This window comes from Onychostoma macrolepis, chromosome 17, assembly GCF_012432095.1.
Source record: "Onychostoma macrolepis isolate SWU-2019 chromosome 17, ASM1243209v1, whole genome shotgun sequence".
In the NCBI taxonomy this organism is placed as follows: Eukaryota; Metazoa; Chordata; class Actinopteri; order Cypriniformes; family Cyprinidae; genus Onychostoma; species Onychostoma macrolepis.
Genome location: NC_081171.1, coordinates 28,797,611 through 28,817,399, shown reverse-complemented (window position 1 = coordinate 28,817,399; position 19,789 = coordinate 28,797,611). Strand labels below are relative to the sequence as shown.

Below are 19,789 nucleotides of genomic sequence, written 5' to 3'. Positions count from 1 at the left end.
TAAAAAAATATATGTATATATATATATATATATATATATATATATATATATATATATATATATAATAATTGACAAAATTATTCACAAAAGTCTATTTCACAGAAATATTGTTTAGAATCAGCATGCAACAGAAGTTGTGATTATCTTTTTTTTTTCTGTATTGTGATGTATATGAGAGTAAAATGGCTTTTAAAAACAGAAAAAATGATCACGGATGGGACTTGATTTTGTCCATTGGGAACTGACCGGATCATTGGATCATTGTCATTTGCTAATTGCTGCAATATCCTGTGTGTGATAAGTTGCTGGAGGGGAGAGGTTAATGTCCCACACTCACAGGAGTTATTTAAATTAAAATGCTATTATTTTGATTAAAGATGAGCACATGACTTTAAATAATAATAATGATAATGTGCACAGATAAATCACTTACAGTAAACAAAACATTCCATAAAAAATGAGAACTGTCATTTTTGACTTCAGGGTGACTTTAAAGATAATCCTTTTAGTACTAAAACACCGGCAATTCCCACCTCATGCTCTTAGTTCTGATTAGACTGCATCACATCTGGCCCGACAGTCTCATACAGCTGTAAACCTAAGAAATGTCAATGTGACCAAAGTTCAAATCTGATCTGAAAATTCCAAATATGAATATAATTGGAACTTGACACAACTCTTGCACTACTCTCCACTGGATATGAATGACTTCCAGACTGTCATTCATCAGAGATAGTGGAAAGGCGGCTTGAGAATGACAGTCATAACATAAAAAAACATAGAATGAATCTTTTACATGATTGACCTGTAAGTCTGGGGGCTGTTTCATAAAAGACGCTAATAAAAGCTGGGATTAAAGTCCAAAATCTGACTTGAAATAACCAAACAAATCAATCGGGTCTAAAGCGGTTTCATAAACGACAATTTAAGTTCACACAATCTCACTAATTCGATCCAGGTTCAATGAGTCAGGATAATTTGATGTGCACACTTTTTCTTAAGCAGCCCTTAATGTTGATGGCAAACAGCGAATATATTTGTGCTGTTTAATAATGCATTTGAGACGTTGTGTTTTCTTCAGTGCATAACTGACACGTCACCGGTATATTTTTTCATCTGTAAATGTTAGAAAGTCATGCAAATATATCCATTTTGCTGTCAGGAGAGGACAAGGCTTACGCGAGCGAATGAGCGCTGCTGCGTGCATGCGCGCTAAACAGACGGAGCAGAATAGAATAATAGCGCAATGAATAAAAGATGCATTCTGCTAAAATATTTGTTGTTGGACATTAAACACATGTAGAATTTAATCCTACATAAGTGTATTTTTATGATAGCAGTAACTGTGAATCAAATGTAAGCTGGCTAATACAGCCCTACTATCTCAAATGAGTTAAACGTGTGTTCCTCTTATCAGTTAAAATGTAGTCTGATTTTTATTATTTATTTTCATTTTTAATTCAGTGATTTTAACTTTTAATTTAGTGTTTTTAATGCTTTAAAGAGCAATTATATATATATATATATATATATATACACACATACACATACATCTACTAATAACCATAAAAGGTACAGCTGTCATAAAACCCGAGAGAAATGCTGCATGGCTAGAAACTGCTGATCAACTGAATGTGCAAGTAGCAACTCTGTTCAAATGTTTTTGTATATCTTAAAAAAAAAAGAAGAAGAAAAAAAAGGTCATTACATTTTGGGCACAATATATTAAATACAGTTGGTTGTAGCCTGTTTTTTATTTATTTGATTATTTAAGTTGCATTGTTCTGTCAGTGGTAATATCGACGCGTTCCTATTGGTCAGTGTTAGAGGAGCTCAGTTTAACCTGACAGTTAGCCTGCTCCGGACCGGGTTCGTTTCCTAGCATAAGTTGCCACAGTGACTGAGCTTGAGCTATGATAATTTTGCTTTCAGAAATCAAATCAAGTGAAAATAAATCAGAATAACTGAAATAAGCCTGGCTTATTTGGTAAACTAGTTTTAAGAAACAGCCCCCTGGTGGTTTAAAGTAACACCACACACCTTTCCTCTCTTCAAGCTCCATTGATATATCAGTCATGTCTAAGTAATCTGGGTCAAGGGGTTGTTGAAATGACAACGCCAAAGTATGAGCGACAGTAACCGTGAACGCCAATAAAAACACACAGACTAAAATGCAGATTCCATGAAGGCATCACATCAAAGCACAATCTGAATGAAAGCTGGAAGTGTTTGTTCTGTAAAGAGCATTTTCACCAACAACCGATTGGTATTTTTTTTACCAGAAATAAGCTGAAGTCAAACAGAGGACACGCTTTGAGGATTTCTAACCGCGCTCTCGTTCGGCTCATGGCGTCCTTTGATACTCAATCCCCGAGAAGGAAATATGAAGCACATTATTTCAAGTTTGCTCTGCCAGCTCTGATAAGACAAAATATTAGCATTGTGTTTTTTGGCCACTCCATGTCACGTCTGGAGAAGAGCCGTGAAAGCGGAGGGCTCTATTATTCCCTCTACAGCGCGCTTTAATTACCGCCTTTTCTTTCTAGATTACATCGCTTTCGCCGAGTTACCTATTTATGCATATTAATGAGCATTAATTACGCTCTTAATGAAACTATCAAAAACAGGCAGGCAGTTTGATGAGGCGGCTCTCCTAACGAGGAGGGGAGGACGCTGGGCTGTTTGAAGATCAATGTAGGAGAAATCCAATTAGGCAAAAGAAAAGGGGGGAATTTAAAGCCACGTCGTTTCATGTGCGCACACACAATCGAGGATGTTTCTGGGGGCGGCGTGTGCGAGAGGCATCCTTCAGTCTCAAACGCATCTGCTCCAAACTCAACAAGCTCTCCACCATAAAGAGATGCAATCATCTCCAAACCAGGAAAGATTAAAAGGAAAATATTTCTGCGCATGTGCGTGTAAGGAGACAAAGAGACAGAAAACCCATGTTTGTGTCACATGGATTCAGTTTCACTTGTTCTATACATGGTGAGAGCAACAGAACAATTTCTGTCTCCGCAAACTCTGTCCCATGGATGGAATTGTGGAATGCAGTCATAAAAATGCAAAATGTCTCGGAATGCGGCACATTTTCCATGAATAAATCAAAAGTAGGGCTGTACACTAAATCAAATTGTGACAAACTGTTTGGAATACAACAGTGTAAAAAGACTGTTGAAGTCTGCATGCTCAGTGTGTCTCTGTGTGAAGGAGCGCCACAGTTTACCTACTACACATATTCAAGCTTGAAGAAATTGTGACAAATCTATTGTGTACTATTGTACAGTATGCTTCTCAAAGTATTAATAAAATTAAATAAAACATTTTTATGGAATATCGCATTTTTTTCCTCCATGTTTTAATTTTAACAGTAAACTTCTATTGTGTAGCACTTTGCAAGACCAAGTTGAAGTTTTATGAATTAAATTGATTAGACATGAAATTTAATTTAACCATTAAAACAGAATTCAGGAAAAAAATAAAAATAAAAAACAGAATGCAGAAAAAAAATATTTGAGGAAAAAAAAAAAAAAAAAACTTAATTTGGGAAAAATAAAACATCTTCAGGCAAATATGTTTAGAATTACTGTAAGTGAATAAACAAAGCAAGCTATAAGCAAGTCACCCCGCAGACATCTGAGATAGACTGTGTTCATCTGGAGTGTTCATGAGTGCTGCAGATTAACTCTAACCTGATGCTTTCTGCCTGACGTTGTTGCGAGCTTTCTCCACAGCAGGAGCTCCAGTGGTGGTGGCACTGCGGAACCTCATGGGTTCCTGAGTGCCCACCTGGTCTCCAGAGCTCCTCCAGCTCAAGGAGAACGACCGCGCTCCATCTGTAGACTTCTGGGAGTCCTGCATCACTCCTGAAACACACACACACACACACAATATCATTACTCCTGTAACTGTCTCTGATTCAAACTCCAGATATCTGAATTATTTCTGCAAATGAGTTTTTAAATGTTCACAGAAATCCAGGGGTGTTGCTTTACATGCAAAGCAAACATGTCAAAATGGCATTCACAATACATTTTCTTCTTTCATAATGTGACATATTATTTCTGAGCAGAACAAGACTTAGGGGATGAAAATTAAGATGACTTGATTACCCAAAAGAAAGTGACAAGTGTATTGTTTATGGTCAATAAACTTGGGATTAATTAATAAAAGTAGCAATTTCACCATAAAAGCATGCAAGTATAGTCTGCTGTGTAAAAAAAAAAAGGAAAAACACGCTACTACCTCAGGAGTTAACTTTAAGAGTAATTTTATCATATTAACTACACTACACAGCATGTTACATGGTTTAACACGTTATTCACTCTCATTCAAAAGTTTGTGGTCAGTAAGATTTGGTAATGTTTTTGAGAGCTCTTCATATTTTTGCGGAAACCATGGTATATTTTCTTTAGAGTTAACTGCAGTTCAGTTGCAAGATCGATTGAAGTACAGTTTCTATCAAGCTATGACAGATTTTTACTGCTAATTTTTTTAATAAGGACGTGAAAATTTGATAGCCTTTACATATACACTTTTAAGAATGTATTACCTATTAATGCATATTTTTCATTTAATATTTGTGAGTAAAACAATGTATTTGCAAATATCACGCTTATTTTTAAGCATGTAATTTACACACAAACACCCACCCCTGCCCCGCTGCTTCTTTTCCTTCTGCTCTGAGAGTTTGTCCAGCGGTAGGTTGTGGAGGTCCAGGCCGTAGACGTGACGGGCCAGTACGGCAGTGAGAGAGTCCATGATGCTGGCCCACTCGAACACCAGCTCCTCCCAGTGACTGAGAGAGGACAGCACAGCCAGCAGCTCGTCCCACAGCTCACGAGAGATAAACACGGTCAGGTTGGCCCGCACCCACGCCACGAAGATCGTCTACAAATGACAGCAGTACACAATTCACACAGCCTGACCCCACATCAAGCCATACCAGCTACATCATCATATACAACAATAACAATCTTACAAGCAAAGTATTACACAGGGTAAAACATTCTACTGCCATTAGAGTTTTATCCAAGTTAAACAAAGACCTTATACAAAGAGAGAAATTAAAGAATGTTAGCTTCATGTTCTAGCATTAAAAATCATTCTTCAAATCAATTTTGCCATAATAAAATCAGTTATTCTGTTACAGCAAAATACATTAATTTTATTATATAGAAACATTTGTGATAGTTCTTGTGTACACAATACAGTACATTACTTAAGCTTTTGGCAAATAATTACCACCCAGAGATTATAAACACCAAAATTACTTCATTAAACTGAATGTAAAAGGACGTACACTACCGTTTAAGTTTGGGGTTGGTAAGATTTTTAAAAATGTTTTTAAAAGAAGTTTATGCTCATGAGAATTAATTTTAAGTGTAATTCATTTCTGATATTTATTTAATATGCTGATTTACTGCTCAAGAACCATTTCTTATTATTAACCAGTGTTGGGGGTAATGCATTACAAGTAACGCAATTTATGTAATCAGATTGGATTAAGTAACTAGTAAAGTTGTGACACTGTCACACAAAGACACATGTTTTATACCGCTCAATATGTATTAAGATGGTTTTACACCTATATATTTGAGTTTCAATGGTTTTACATGTTGTCTTAGCCATTTTAATCCTCTTAATTATTTCATGTCTGCATGTCTTTAAATGTTCTTGGGTCTGCCTGTCATGTGATCAGTCACATGACAGGAATCAGGAAGTAGACCAGTATAAAGCAAGCAGCATGTCAAACAATCAGGGTCACTGACCAAAGGACTGCACCAGCTGGATTGAGGAGTTGTTTTAAGGACTTACCATTCCAGCATCTCACTTGTTTTGGATTATCACTTTCTTTGGATTGTATACAGGTGCTGGTCATATAATTAGAATATCATCAAAAAGTTGATTTATTTAACTAATTCCATTCAAAAAGTGAAACTTGTATATTATATTCATTCATTACACAGACTGATATATTTCAAATGTTTATTTCTTTTAATTTTGATGATTAGAGTTTACAGCTCATTAAAGTCAAAAATCAGTATCTCAAAATATTAGAATATTTACATTTGAGTTTGAATAAACGACCATCCCTACAGTATAAATTCTGAGTATCTCTTGTTCTTTGAAACCACAATAATGGGGAAGACTGCTGACTAGACAATGATCCAGAAGATGAACATTGACACCCTCCACAAAGAGGGTAAGTCACAGAAGGTCATTACTGAAAGGTGTGGCTGTTTACAGAGTGCTGTATCAAAGCATATTAAATGCAAAGTTGACTGGAAGGAAGAATTTGGGTAGGAAAAGGTGCACAAGCAACAGGGATGACCGCAAGCTTGAGAATACAATACCAGGAAATTTTAGAGCACTTCATGCTTCCTTCTGTTGACAAGCTTTATGGAGATGCTGATTTCATTTTCCAGCAGGACTTGGCACCTGCCCACACTGCCAAAGGTACCAAAAGCTGGTTCAATGACCATAGTGTTACTGTGCTTGATTGGCCAGCAAACTCGCCTGACCTGAACCCCAGAGAGAATCTATGGGTATTGTCAAGAGGAAGATGAGAGACACCAGACCCAACAATGCAGATGAGCTGAAGGCCACTATCAGAGCAACCTGGGCTCTCATAACACCTGAGCAGTGCCACAGACTGATCGACTCCATGCCACGCCGCATTGCTGCAGTAATTCAGGCAAAAGGAGCCCCAACTAAGTATTGAGTGCTGTACATGCTCATACTTTTCATTTTCATACTTTTCAGTTGGCCAAGATTTCTAAAAATCCTTTCTTTGTATTGGTCTTAAGTAATATTCTAATATTTTGAGATACTGATTTTTGACTTTCATGAGCTGTAAGCTCTAATCATCAAAATGAAAAGAAATAAACATTTGAAATATGTCAGTCTGTGTGTAATGAATGAATATAATATACAAGTTTCACTTTTTGAATGGAATTAGTGAAATAAATCAACTTTTTGATGATATTCTAATTATATGACCAGCACCAGTATATACCAGTTTTATTGTGTTGTTTTAAGATCCTTGTGAATTCTGTAAATACACTATTTATTCCTTCTACTTTTGTTGTTGTCTCATCTTTTAAAACACTTATTTTACCTCACAGTTTAATCTGACCCCATTTTAAATCTATGTAATAAGGCTGATTGTTACAAAGTAACGCATTACTTTTTAATTTAGAAGGAAATATCTGAGTTACTTTTTCAAATAAGTAATGCCAGTTACTTTGTTTCCCATGTCTTGACTGACAGCTCTTGTGTTGCCATGTTGAGAGAAATCAGGAGTAATTGCAGAGGCATTGCGTGTGAACATGTTACTGTAGTTCTAGACTAAATATGAACATGTGTTTACTCATCTCACCTGAACAAAAACAGATTCAGTATTCCTCAAAATGAATAAAAAGGGTCTCTGAATATTATACAAACCTGCAATAATTAAATGTTAAATAAAACAAATATAATTTATGAAGTTAATCCCATTTTATTATTATTTTATTATCCAATGTCTTTGCTACTGACCTTCGATGATCCAATTCAACCATACTAAGCAAAAATGACACGTTATCATTTTTGTTATTACTGAATAGTGTTGAACTTTTTTCTGCGTCATATTCTTCACGCAATTGTTTTTGAGCTGCGCCCTCTTGCAATTACCTAATTTAGTACTTCATAGTAGCCGTTTTACTTACATGAAACAAAATGTACTTACCATGTAACTAAGTTATGGAACAGACTGTACTTACAGTTTGTAGTTATGTAGATGTAATAGGCAGCTACTGTTACACATATGTAACAGACCGAGTCTGATACACTTGATACACTTTATTTTAAGTAGCTTATGCCTGTGTAATATTCTGTAATTGCAATGTAATCAGAAATGTATTACATGTATTTAAGCTGTGTACTGGTGGCTTAAATCAAACTAAGGTTTTTTTTTCTAGGCTTGATGGTGTTTATGGGGTGCAGTCTAACATGTGTTCATGCTTCGTTTTTTTTTAAAACTTATTATTTTTCATATAATTTACCTTTATTCCACACCGCTCTGTCCCTTCTCTGACAAACGCCTCGATTATTTCCTGTTTTTATGAAGCCCCTCCCTCAGAAATACGTGATGGGCTCTGATTGGTTAGCTGGCTCAGTGTGTGTGTCTACATGTCCCGCCCCTCAGCTCAGCGGCATGTGCTCCGGTTGTATTGTAAACAATGGCGTCGTCTATATTGCTTATCAATTTGAGCCCGATTGAGACGCAGAGGATATTAGTGAAGAGGATCTCAGAACCTGTGCAAGCACGGCTCTTAATGGTATGTTTGTTTGTTTGTTTGTTGTCTCATACTTTTAGATACGCTGTTATTATGTTACTGCTTATGTTAGCTTTTAATATACGGTTTTATTCTGATTAAAGCTTTAATACAGTATGGCAACCACACACACGCGTCCATGTATAACGCTTCTCATTGCTATAACCATGTGTACTACATGGTTAGGGTTAGGCTTAGGGTTACTTCCATGTAATTATGCATAATTAATAGCAATTATAATAGTAAGTACATGTAACGTGTAACAAGGACACCTTAAAATAAATTTTACATTTGTAAAATAACTTTTTTATATTAAAACAAACAAGCAAGCCCTGCTCAGATTTAAAAAGCAACTCAAAAGAAATATAATGCATTACTTTCCATAAAAAGTAAAGTAATTAGTTACTTTAAGGAGTAACACAATATTGTAATGCAATACTTAAGGAAACTTTCCCCATAAACAATATTGAAAACAGCCATGCTGCTTCATATTATTCATTATTTATTTTTATTTTTTGCAGCATAATTTTTATAATAGAAACTAGGATAAATTTTTTCTGAAATATTTGATGAATAGAGAGTAGAAAACAACAGCATTTATTTGAAATAAGTTTTTTAATAAAGTCATTACTTCTGATCAATTAAATGCATCACTGCTGAATAAATGTAATCAACTGTGGAAAGACATTAATAAAACAGATTGCAAACAAAATGACATGCAGCATTACATTTACCTCAGGCAAGTCATTCAGTGTTCACAGCTTGTTTGTTTGTAGAGAAATTTACTCCAGGGAAGAGCATTTTAATAAATATATGCATAATAATGTATATTCTCTACATTTTACATAACCTGTTATCGATGTCTTAATGTATGACGTGTAAATGACGAAATGGAAAGAAAACATAACTTTATAATAAGATTTAGAAGTTAACGTAAACACTGCCTTATGCAATTTTCATGTTTCCTTACAATGTCTAAAAAAAAAAAAAGCAATTGAATCAAATAGTTTGTGTAGCTGAACTGTTAAATCTAACAGATGAATCTAATCTAACAGGATTCTGTTGTTAACTGTAACCTTTAATATTATATCCTATGTGAAGTATTAGGGCTCCCTACTAAGTTTACAACATAGGTGAAAGAGAAATGTTAATTATAACCGGATTCATTTAGAGACCGAGACATAATTTGTTCAATAAATCACTGTTTAATAAAAATATGTATATCTGACTGATGCATGATGGTGCAGGGTTCATGTGATTTTCATGAGATTTGGGGAATTTTCATAACAATAAAGGGTGTTTACATGAGAAATGCTAAGCTGGTGTAGTGATTAGTTTGATATAAAAGCTACAAATAAAATAATTCAGCAACATTATATAACCAAAATCCACATTAGATCACGCTCGTTAGCTATTACAAACGCTCGATGGTGGGGTAACACTTTATTTTAAGGTGTCCTTGTTACACGTTACATGTACTTACTATTATAACAACAATAAATTATGCATAATTGCAAGGCAGTAACCCTAAGCCAAATAATATTCCTAAACATATAGTGCGTACATGTAGTTAATTAATATTACTCACTATTTAAATGTATAATTACACTGTAACAAGGACACCTTCAAATAAATTGTAACCGATGGTGGTTTAAAGTGAGTCTTGTGTAAAAGTGTAGTATTAAGCTTATAAATTGTCTTATGTATCATTATGCTAACTGTAGCTCTGCTTATGTTACCCTGCTGTGTAAGAAAATGTTTTGTTTTTTAGAAAGACTCTTTATAATAAATAGATAAATGTATATTGGGATCAAAGCGATGTGGGACAAGAGGCATTGGACTATAACGAGCAGATGAAGAGGTTTTATAAAATGAAAAAATAGGAAGCTGAAACATTCTGCCTCTGGTTGTGTGCAATGTGTAGATTAAAAAATGGCTTTAATGCATCTAATTATCAGAATACCTAAATCCGTTGCTTGTAAATAGTGTTTGCTTCAGCCAGTTGAAGGCATGGTACAATATGTGTGCACATCAGGATGGTACCGCCTCCGCCTCATTTTGAGCCTGGAAATACCCTGTGGTGTGTATGAAGCCTTGGGTTGTTTATTTGTACTCACTTTGAAGAGGACACTGGCCAGGCTGTGGGCGAACGCGTCTTTTCTTTGGTTCTCCTGTGGTCTCTTCATCACTGCTTCTGTGATTCTCAGCAACACCTGCAACAACTGCTCCCTAGAATAATATGATGCACACAATAAGCTGAATGTTTGTGAACAGCTGGTAAAGCAGAGCAGAGCTCTTTTGAGATTCAGTGTTGTTGTGTCGTGTGTGACTGACCAGGTCTGGCGGTTCATGTTTTGCTCCATAATAATGTGGCGGTAGACACTGAGCACAGCTCGGCACACCTCCAGCTGGTTCTCCAGCAGCTTGGGCACATCCTGACACGGCTCCAACAGGAACACGTTGGCAGAGTTTGTCAGGAACACCTGAGAACACATGAAACAATTTATTCTCAACTACACAGCAGGCGAAAGTTTGGAATAGTTAAGATTTTTTAACTCTCCTGTTGTGTTGAAATCCAGTTTTGAAATCTAGTTTTATATTGGCGACCCATTAATTTCCATGCAAGTAAAAAAAATACATATTATCTAACATTGTACTTAATTTAAGTAGTATTTATTGCTATTTGTACTTCCTTTGCCTTCTTCTCAAATCTCTGTGAGGGTAAACAGAGTTTTTCACACTTCTTTTCAGTGCTGCAACAGTCTAATAATTAAAATCCCCAAAAAATCAAAAACAACTTTTGACAGATTTTTTGACTGTGAAACTTAAATAGATAAAGAAATTTCACTTTTCTTTCTCTTTTTTTTATTTTTCTTTCTTTCTTTATTTTTCCTTCCTATTTCTTTTTTCTTATTCCATTCCTTCCAAGGAAAAAGCAGCAACATTCACAAATGTTTACAGAACAAGCGGGAACCCAGTGTGCCTGTAGCTTTCTCTATTTCTGTTTTACCAAGTGATAGAAAGTCTAAGGCCTTCTCAAGCCGTACGGCTGACCGATCTAATCTGCGGCCTGTAATGCATCAATCTAAGATTGCTGTAGAGACAAAATGTAATTCCATCAAGTTAGCATTTTTAAACGTTCGCTCCCTAAAAAATAAATCATTTCTGATCAATGATTTAATAACCACAAATAACCTGGATTTTATGTTTCTAAATGAAACATGGCTAGAAGACAGCTGCAGTGCAACAGTCCTCAATGAAACAGCCCCTCCTACCTTTAATTTCACAAGTGTCTGCAGGACTGTTAGGAGAGGTGGAGGTGTAGCTGCTCTATTTAAAGATGTTTATCAATGCAAGCAAGTGTCATTTGGTCAGTATTTGTCTTTTGAATACCTAGGTATTGTGCTGAAAGGTGCTCCACGCATTCTGTTTATCATTATTTACAGGCCTCCAAAATACTCTCCAGCCTTTGTTGAAGAGTTCACAGAACTGTTATCAATGATTTCCTCAGAGTTTGACTGTTTTACTATTGCAGGGGATTTTAATATTCACATAGATAATGCAGAAATCAAAACTACAAAAAAAAAAAAAAACAGTTTTAAACACTTTTGACACTAGTGCGCTATTTATGAAGGCTATATCTTTAACACCAAGCATCTCTGCAGACTCTGTTGATCTTCTTCTGCATTCATTTAACTCAAAAGTTAAGAATGTTATTGATGATATTGCTCCGGTAAAAGTCAGCAAGAAGACTGGCAGACAAAAATCATCTTGGAGAAAATCAACAGCAGCTCAGAGTATGAAAAGACAATGCAGAAAAGCTGAGCGCATGTGGCAGAAGACGAAACTTGAAATTCACTATAGCATCTATAAAGACAGCCTTCATGCTTTCAATGTGGGACTAGCCACAGCTAGACAGACCTTCTCAAACCTTATAAACAGTAACTACAACACTCACACTCTTTTTGCTACTGTTGAGAGACTGATTCCCAGTGTAATGCTCTCCGACAGCAAATGCAATGAGTTTGCTTCCTTCTTTTCTGAGAAGATCAATAATATTAGAAAGGAGATTGGCACATCTTATAGTTTTGCAGAGGTCACACAGATTCAACCGCAATTTAAAAAAGAAGTGACTATGTCTGTTTTTGAAGCAATTGATAGCAAAATTTTGGAAGAAATAGTACAGCACCTTAAATCATCAACCTGCTATCTTGACACACTTCCCACATCTTTTTTCAAAAGTGTGCTTAACTGTTTAGAAGCAGATCTCTTAGAAGTGGTGAACGCCTCACTTCTTTCTGGGACTTTTCAAAACTCCCTGAAAACTGCAGTTGTTAAGCCCCTTCTGAAAAAGCGCAATCTTGACAACACCATGTTGAGCAACTATAGACCAATATCAAATCTGCCTTTCATAGGTAAGATTATTGAAAATGTAGTTTTTAATATGCTGAACAACTACTTAAACTCAAATGGATACCTGGACAATTTTCAATCTGGTTTCCGAGCGCATCATAGCACAGAGACAGCACTTATTAAGATAATAAATGATATTCTCTTTAATTCTGATTCTAGCAAAATATCAGTGCTGGTGCTACTAGATCTTAGTGCTGCGTTTGACACTGTTGATCATAACATACTTCTAGAGAGACTGGAAAACTGGGTCGGGCTCTCTGGGATGGTACTCAAATGGTTCAGGTCATACTTAGAAGGGAGAGGTTATTATGTGAGTATAGGAGAGCATACGTCTAAGTGGACGTCCATGACATGCGGAGTCCCACAAGGCTCAATTCTTGCACCACTCTTGTTTAGCCTGTATATGCTCCCACTAAGTCAAATAATGAGAAATAACCAACTTGCCTATCACAGCTATGCTGATGATACGCAGATTTACCTAGCCTTATCTCCAAATGACTACAGCCCCATTGACTCCCTGTGCTAATGCATTGATGAAATAAACTGTTGGATGTGCCAGAACTTTCTTCAGTTAAACAAGGAGAAAACTGAAGTCATTGCATTTGGAAACAAGGATGAAGTTATCAAGGTGAATGCATACCTTGACTCTAGGGGTCAAACAACTAAAAATCAAGTCAAGAATCTTAGTGTGATTCTGGAGACAGACCTTAGTTTTAGTAGTCATGTCAAAGCAGTAACTAAATCAGCATACTATCATCTCAAAAACATTGCAAGAATTAGATGTTTTGTTTCCAGTCAAGACTTGGAGAAACTTATTCATGCCTTTATCACCAGCAGGGTGGATTATTGTAATGGTCTCCTCACCGGCCTTCCAAAGAAGACCATTAGACAGCTGCAGCTCATCCAGAACACTGCTGCCAGGATTCTGACTAGAACCAGAAAATTTGAGCATATCACACCAGTCATCAGGTCCTTACACTGGATTACAGTTACATTTAGGATTGATTTTAAAGTACTTTTACTCATTCATAAATCTCTAAATGGCCTAGGACCTAAATACATTGGAGATATGCTCACTGAATATAAACCTAACAGACCACTCAGATCATTAGGATCGAGTCAGTTAGAAATACCAAGGGTTCACACAAAACAAGGGAGTCTGCTTTTAGCTATTATGCTGCCCGCAGTTGGAACCAGCTTCAAGAAGAGATCAGATGTGCTAAAACATTAGCCGCATTTAAATCCAGACTCAAAACTGATCTGTTTAGCTGTGCATTTGTTGAATGAGCACTGTGCTACATCCAAACTAATTGCACTGTATTTTATATATAATAATTTTTATTTCTAACTGTTCTAAATTCATATTAAATACATTTTGTAATCATTTTAAACGTTTTTAAATTTCTGGTTTTATTGTGATCATTTGTTTTTGTTTTTTTATGATTATTTTACTTCCTTTTATGTAAAGCACTTTGAATTACCATTGTGTATGAAATGTGCTATATAAATAAACTTGCCTTGCCTTTTTTTTTTAAGTTTAAAAAAGCATTTATTTGAAATAATAAAAAAAAACTATCACTGTTAATGTCTTATAAGTTATACTTTTATTATTCATCAGTTTAATATGTCTGTGCTGAATACAATTATTATTATTATTTTATTTTTATTTTGAATTTTTTTTACTTGCTCCAAACATTTGAATGTCATCACGGTTTCCAAGAAAATATAAAGCAGCACAATCATTTTCAATAGGGGTGGGAATCTTTGGGCACTTCACGATCCGATTCCGATTCTGGGAATCACAATCAGATTCCAAACCGATTCTTGACCTAAATGTTTTCCTAATTAATTCTTCTACTGTGCAAATACATCTTTACAACTTTACATTTTAACCAAAATTGGAGTTTCTATGCTTTTTATTTATAGTTGGAATCTCTGTGATAGTACTGCCATTTTAAAATTAGGGGTGTGAATCGGCACTGGTTTCACGATTCAGATTATCATGTCAACGATTCGATTCTATTCGATATCACCATGCATCACATCCTCATTTTTCAATATTACTGCACATGGCTACATTTTCATATTAATTTTGTATCAAATTTATTTTGTGCAATATTTATTTTATTTTTAAAAATTAAATTACATAACCAGGCTACTTTTTTAAATAATTACTTATTTAAAATAAGTGTTCTTTAAGTATCTGAAAGTTTACCGACAATTATAGTTGTGGGTTTTTCTTTTTTCCTCAGCATTATTGCCGTTTGATTATTACTGATGAGAACATAGACAGTGGCAGCTTTAATAGGCTGCATTCACACTAATGCACAGATCTAATTCGATATATCAGATGTTTTGTCCTGCTCTGAAAACATAACTGACTGTGTTTACATCAATTTCGTAAAAGTATTCGGAGATGCAAGTGCATTTAACCCGCAGCCATGAGCTTCAGAACAATACATAAAGCGCACGTGAAAGTCTGTTAGTACGCGAGTTTCGTACATCTAATATGTACTGCATTCCAAACGGCATAAATGAAAGCATATCTAAAGTAAAACGCTAAAATAACAGCATCTCACATCGCCGCGATTGTCTCTAGCGTGCACACGTGCCATATGCGAAAAAAAAAAAAAAAGCTCAGAATCGATTCTGAAATGTTTAGAATCTATTCAGAATCGCGATGCATCAGAGAATCGATTTTTTCTCCCACCCCTAATAGATAATAATAACAACAAATCATATTAGAATCAAAGCATATTAGAATGATTTCAGAAGTATCTGAAATATATTCAAATATAAAACATTTCCTTTAAATGGTAATAACATTACTGTTTCATGTTAAGCGTGAGGTGAGAGGGTATGTGTGTGTGTGTGTGTGTGTGTGTGTGTGTGCACCTGCAGGGTGGGCTGGATGCCAGCCTTCACGTCCTGGTTCTGTTCTTCAGTCAGACAGCCTCTGCTGATGGCACTGCTGAAGGAGTAAGTGCGCCCCCAACTGGACGATCGTTTGTGCCCGTGAGTCTCCAAGACCTGACAGGTTCATACAGAACAGGTGAGTGGAAATAACTTAATGAATCAGCATCAACAGCATTTTGTGCATGAGCGTACCTGCACGTGTACAGTGTCCATCTCAGAGATGCGGTGCTCTTCCTCTCCATCTTCCTCCTGGCTTGTTGTCTCAGGCTCAGCCATGAAATTGGGTTTTTCCTGCAGAATCCACTTCCTATATACTTTGATCGCCTTGCGAGTGGCTGAAGCTTCACAGGCCGGCAGAAGGAAAGCCTAAATAATGATAAAGAACAAAAGTCTCGTCTTATATAACAGGGACTTTTGAACTGTTTGCTACCAAGGGACCTCTTACAACACGCTGTAAAATGTAAAAACATATTGTTTCCAAAAAAAAAAAAAAAAACTTCTTTGAGCCCGAATTGAACCCCCCTAGTCTGTAACACGTGAAATAAAACAGTTTGCTTTGTGAATAAAATGCTGCTTACATTCTAGTATAGCATGTGACTATACTAGAATAGTAATTCTCTATTCTGATTCACATGAAAACTGTAATAATTATTCTAAATAAACAGATAAATACATCTTCTGATGTAAGCAGTTTAACATGATGAATTGATTCTGGCCACATGGTGGCAGCAAAAGACAACATCTGAACAAAAGTTTCATTTTTTGATACAAATCATCAATTGATTAATTGCTCAATTCAGATGCATGTATTATACAGTGGCTCCAAGACATAATTGTGTGTGCATACATACTGGTGTAAAAATCTACTGGTAAAATCTACATATTGAAAAATACCGTAGGTGTTAAATAATGTTCTTTGTTTTCCCTTCCTGTGACTGGGCAGCCCATACAAAATTAAATGCCAGATACAGTTTGTCTAGCTAAAATACCAATAATAACCAGGGGGAAAAATATATGCATGATGCAGGACTTTTAATTATAAACAAGCCTGAAATACACCGGGACTCTTATTTTGAAAATGTCTATGCTTTACTACTTCCACCTGCTCATTCAAACAGATGAGGAAGAAATGCACTCGTAGGACAGTCCACAACATATACTGTAAACACCATACAGTAAACACTCATAATCCATCAACAGTTGATCATAAATAATCTACTGGCATAAATGTCACTATATCTCTAATCAAGTAGAATTTGCCTAAAATCATTCGAACATGAGGTGACATCATGTAAGCAACAGAAGCACTCTGACCTGATGGAAGACCTCATTGACGAAATTGACGTTGTCTCGTGTGGAGAGCAGGATGGACTGCACCATGTCGTAGACGGCACGATACTCCTCCTCGATGCTACACAGACTGGAGTTACTGCCCCTGCGATCTGACAGCGTGCTGCTGTTTGAGTGATTCTTCTCCTGTTCCACAGGACCGTTGGGCTCAGAGTCTGCGCTCTTCTCCTGACTGATACCGCCCGCAGTCACAGTCTGAACACAAACACAGGGAGAAGAAAGAGCTTTCTTGCATTAACTACATATATACAGTTTAAAGTACTAAGATTTACTAAGCATTATTAAGACTTCACCCATTTAAAAATAAAATAAAATAAAATAATGTGGAAAAGTGTCTTGGGAAAACAAATTTATATGAAAATAAAATAATAAATAAAAAGTACATACATAAACAAACTATTCTGCACAGAGGTTGTGAGGCTTTTGTTGTAATGCAACATGTTAAATAATTCAATACATGAGAAGAGAAAGCCGCTCAAATATGAGATGGCAGAGAACCTGCCACTTTTCCTTCAGAAAAATATATTTTGCCAACCGTTTTGTATTCATATGCACCTTACTTATATAGAGGACAACGTGTGCTTTTATTAGCCAAAAGCCGTTCTTAGATGTACAGTATTATAAGAACAGTGTTTTCTGCACACTGTATACTTTTAAGTGTATGGCAAAAATGCAACTTTTTTTTTGTGTGGAAAAGAGTGTGTTTGAAGTTGATATTGCATTAAACAACACATGCATTACAATGTTTTTGCATCTGTGCTTTTTTCAAAAGAACAATTTTTTAACTAAAATAAACAAACAGCATGAGGGTGAGTACATGATGACAGAAATTTCAATTTTGGCTTTATTGTTCCTATAATGAACTTGCCAAATGAGATTTAATTAAGAAAAATTCTATTTCATTTCAGTGAATATGCAGTCTCAGAAGATATCTGTCCATGTAGTTACTGTAGCTGACAGTGAGATAGCGGTTCTCTGTTATCAAGCTTCCTCCCACCTGGATGATCTTAGGAAGGACCTCTCCTCCGTTCTTAGAGCTGCTCGTGGCCGAGTTCACATACTTCTTCTCCAGGAAGAAGTTAACGAGCCACGTGATGAAGGCCACGCGGGGAGCCAGATACTGATCCCTAGTGCAGTATGTGCTCTCACTGTTACGCGTCACTGGGACGTAGAGGGGCTTTGGTCTGTGAATGGGAAGATCTGTGAGAGAGAGAGGAAAGGAAATACAAATTAAAAATAAGAAATAATAACAGCGTTTCCCATTAATTAACTAGACTGTTTCATAATGAACCAAAATATTTTTACATAAGTTTTCAGCCATTGCTTTGGCAAAGCACCTGTCAATTGATATAAAATTAAAACAATATGCAATATGGCTAAGTGTGCTTATCAAGCTGCAAAAGGCTGACGCCCTGCGCGTTTCCGAGTGAAGCGCAGCATTGTGTTCATTTACAGGTGAACACAGCACGATCCGGTGATTTCAGCATCTCAGAGCGGCATGGTTCACAGTGAATGCAGCGAACTGCAGACTTGTGTGTCCTGGCAGTTTAACATGCATTTTGATACACACTGTTTGGCAGTTATGCTTTATATTCACATTCCCATCATTTCCAGCATTGTGGACAGATCATTTTACTAATTCTGGAAAGAGCAATGTCTTGTTCTGTTGTTACAGAAACCTAGCCTCCCTGCAGTTTTATACCAAAATAAGAGCTCCACAGGCTTAACTCTTTTAAGTAAAGAAATTAAATCATTAAGCCAAATATTGTAACTTTATTATCATCAAAACGTGAGCTGCTAAACCAACAGTTCTTGTCTCAAACTCACCTAATTGTGGCTTGTAGAGGTTGGTTTGTTTTGTGAAAGTGGGGAAGAGGTGAGGCAGGTAGTACTTCTTGAACAGGGAAAAGAGAAATCTGAAGCCTGTGTCCTGGCTCTCTTTGTTTTTCCAGTCCAAGCTGGAAGCCTGTGGGGGTAAAAAAAATATATATCTGATTCAGATTACATCATGGCACTTCAGTTATTAGGAACATGCAGACTTCAAACAGAAACAAAGCAGTCCACAAGCATTATCAGTCAAACACTGATATGAGCAGCTCTGTCGCACCTGGAGAACCATGACCTTGAGCACAATCTGGAGGACAGAGCAGGTGTGGTCGTCTGCTACCTTCTCTCCGGGAACCGCAGGCACCAGTGGGCTGATCTCCTCTGGCACAATCTTGGCTACAAAACCACAAACATTGAGTGTGAATATACTCAAAAATATCTGAATGGTGAGGTGTGTACTTCATGATCCAGGAAGCACCAAATGGATTTGTAAAAATGGAAAATAGATAAACTAGAAGAAATTGTAAGTGGGGCTTGTCCGTACAAAACTTGTCGTCACAATGTTAGGGTTTTCTGGATGGCTCCTATTCTGCTCTATAGATCAGAGGTTCTCAACCTTTTTGACTCCAAAGGGCCAAACTGTTAAAGACAATATTCAAAAGGTCCCCAAAAATAAAACTAGCACTTCTGCTGTAAAAATAACGTTTATTTTCACCAATTTTTATGTAAATTTTTTTTGTTTAAATTTATTTATTTTAATTTTCAATTAATTTTTTTATGTATGTACGTATGCATGTATGTATATTTGTTCTTCAGAGTTCACATCTTTTCTGAGGAACGAATTGACATGATTTTTTCTCATCTTTTGTGATTCTGGGATTTTTTCCCCGCTTTTCAAAAAAAATTAAATAAGGACAAAAAATAAATAAATAAATAAAAAAATTGTACACTGGCACACTTTTCAA

At 36.1% G+C, this 19,789-nt stretch overlaps 1 protein-coding gene across 10 annotated transcripts in view; it reads right to left on the bottom strand.

Moving 5' to 3' along the window:
• ralgapa2 (Ral GTPase activating protein catalytic subunit alpha 2) overlaps nt 1-19,789 on the bottom strand; it is a 187,205-nt gene that overhangs the window by 86,733 nt on the left and 80,683 nt on the right. For all 10 annotated transcript variants that reach the window (XM_058748533.1, XM_058748534.1, XM_058748535.1 and 7 more), the window contains exons 7-16: nt 19,105-19,220; nt 18,825-18,963; nt 17,995-18,197; nt 16,962-17,192; nt 15,840-16,013; nt 15,627-15,761; nt 10,653-10,801; nt 10,436-10,547; nt 4,653-4,890; nt 3,693-3,866 (exon numbers count right to left, since the gene is read on the bottom strand). In XM_058748533.1, the coding sequence (XP_058604516.1) occupies nt 3,693-3,866; nt 4,653-4,890; nt 10,436-10,547; nt 10,653-10,801; nt 15,627-15,761; nt 15,840-16,013; nt 16,962-17,192; nt 17,995-18,197; nt 18,825-18,963; nt 19,105-19,220 (1,671 nt within the window). The remainder of the gene's footprint in view (nt 1-3,692; nt 3,867-4,652; nt 4,891-10,435; nt 10,548-10,652; nt 10,802-15,626; nt 15,762-15,839; nt 16,014-16,961; nt 17,193-17,994; nt 18,198-18,824; nt 18,964-19,104; nt 19,221-19,789) is intronic.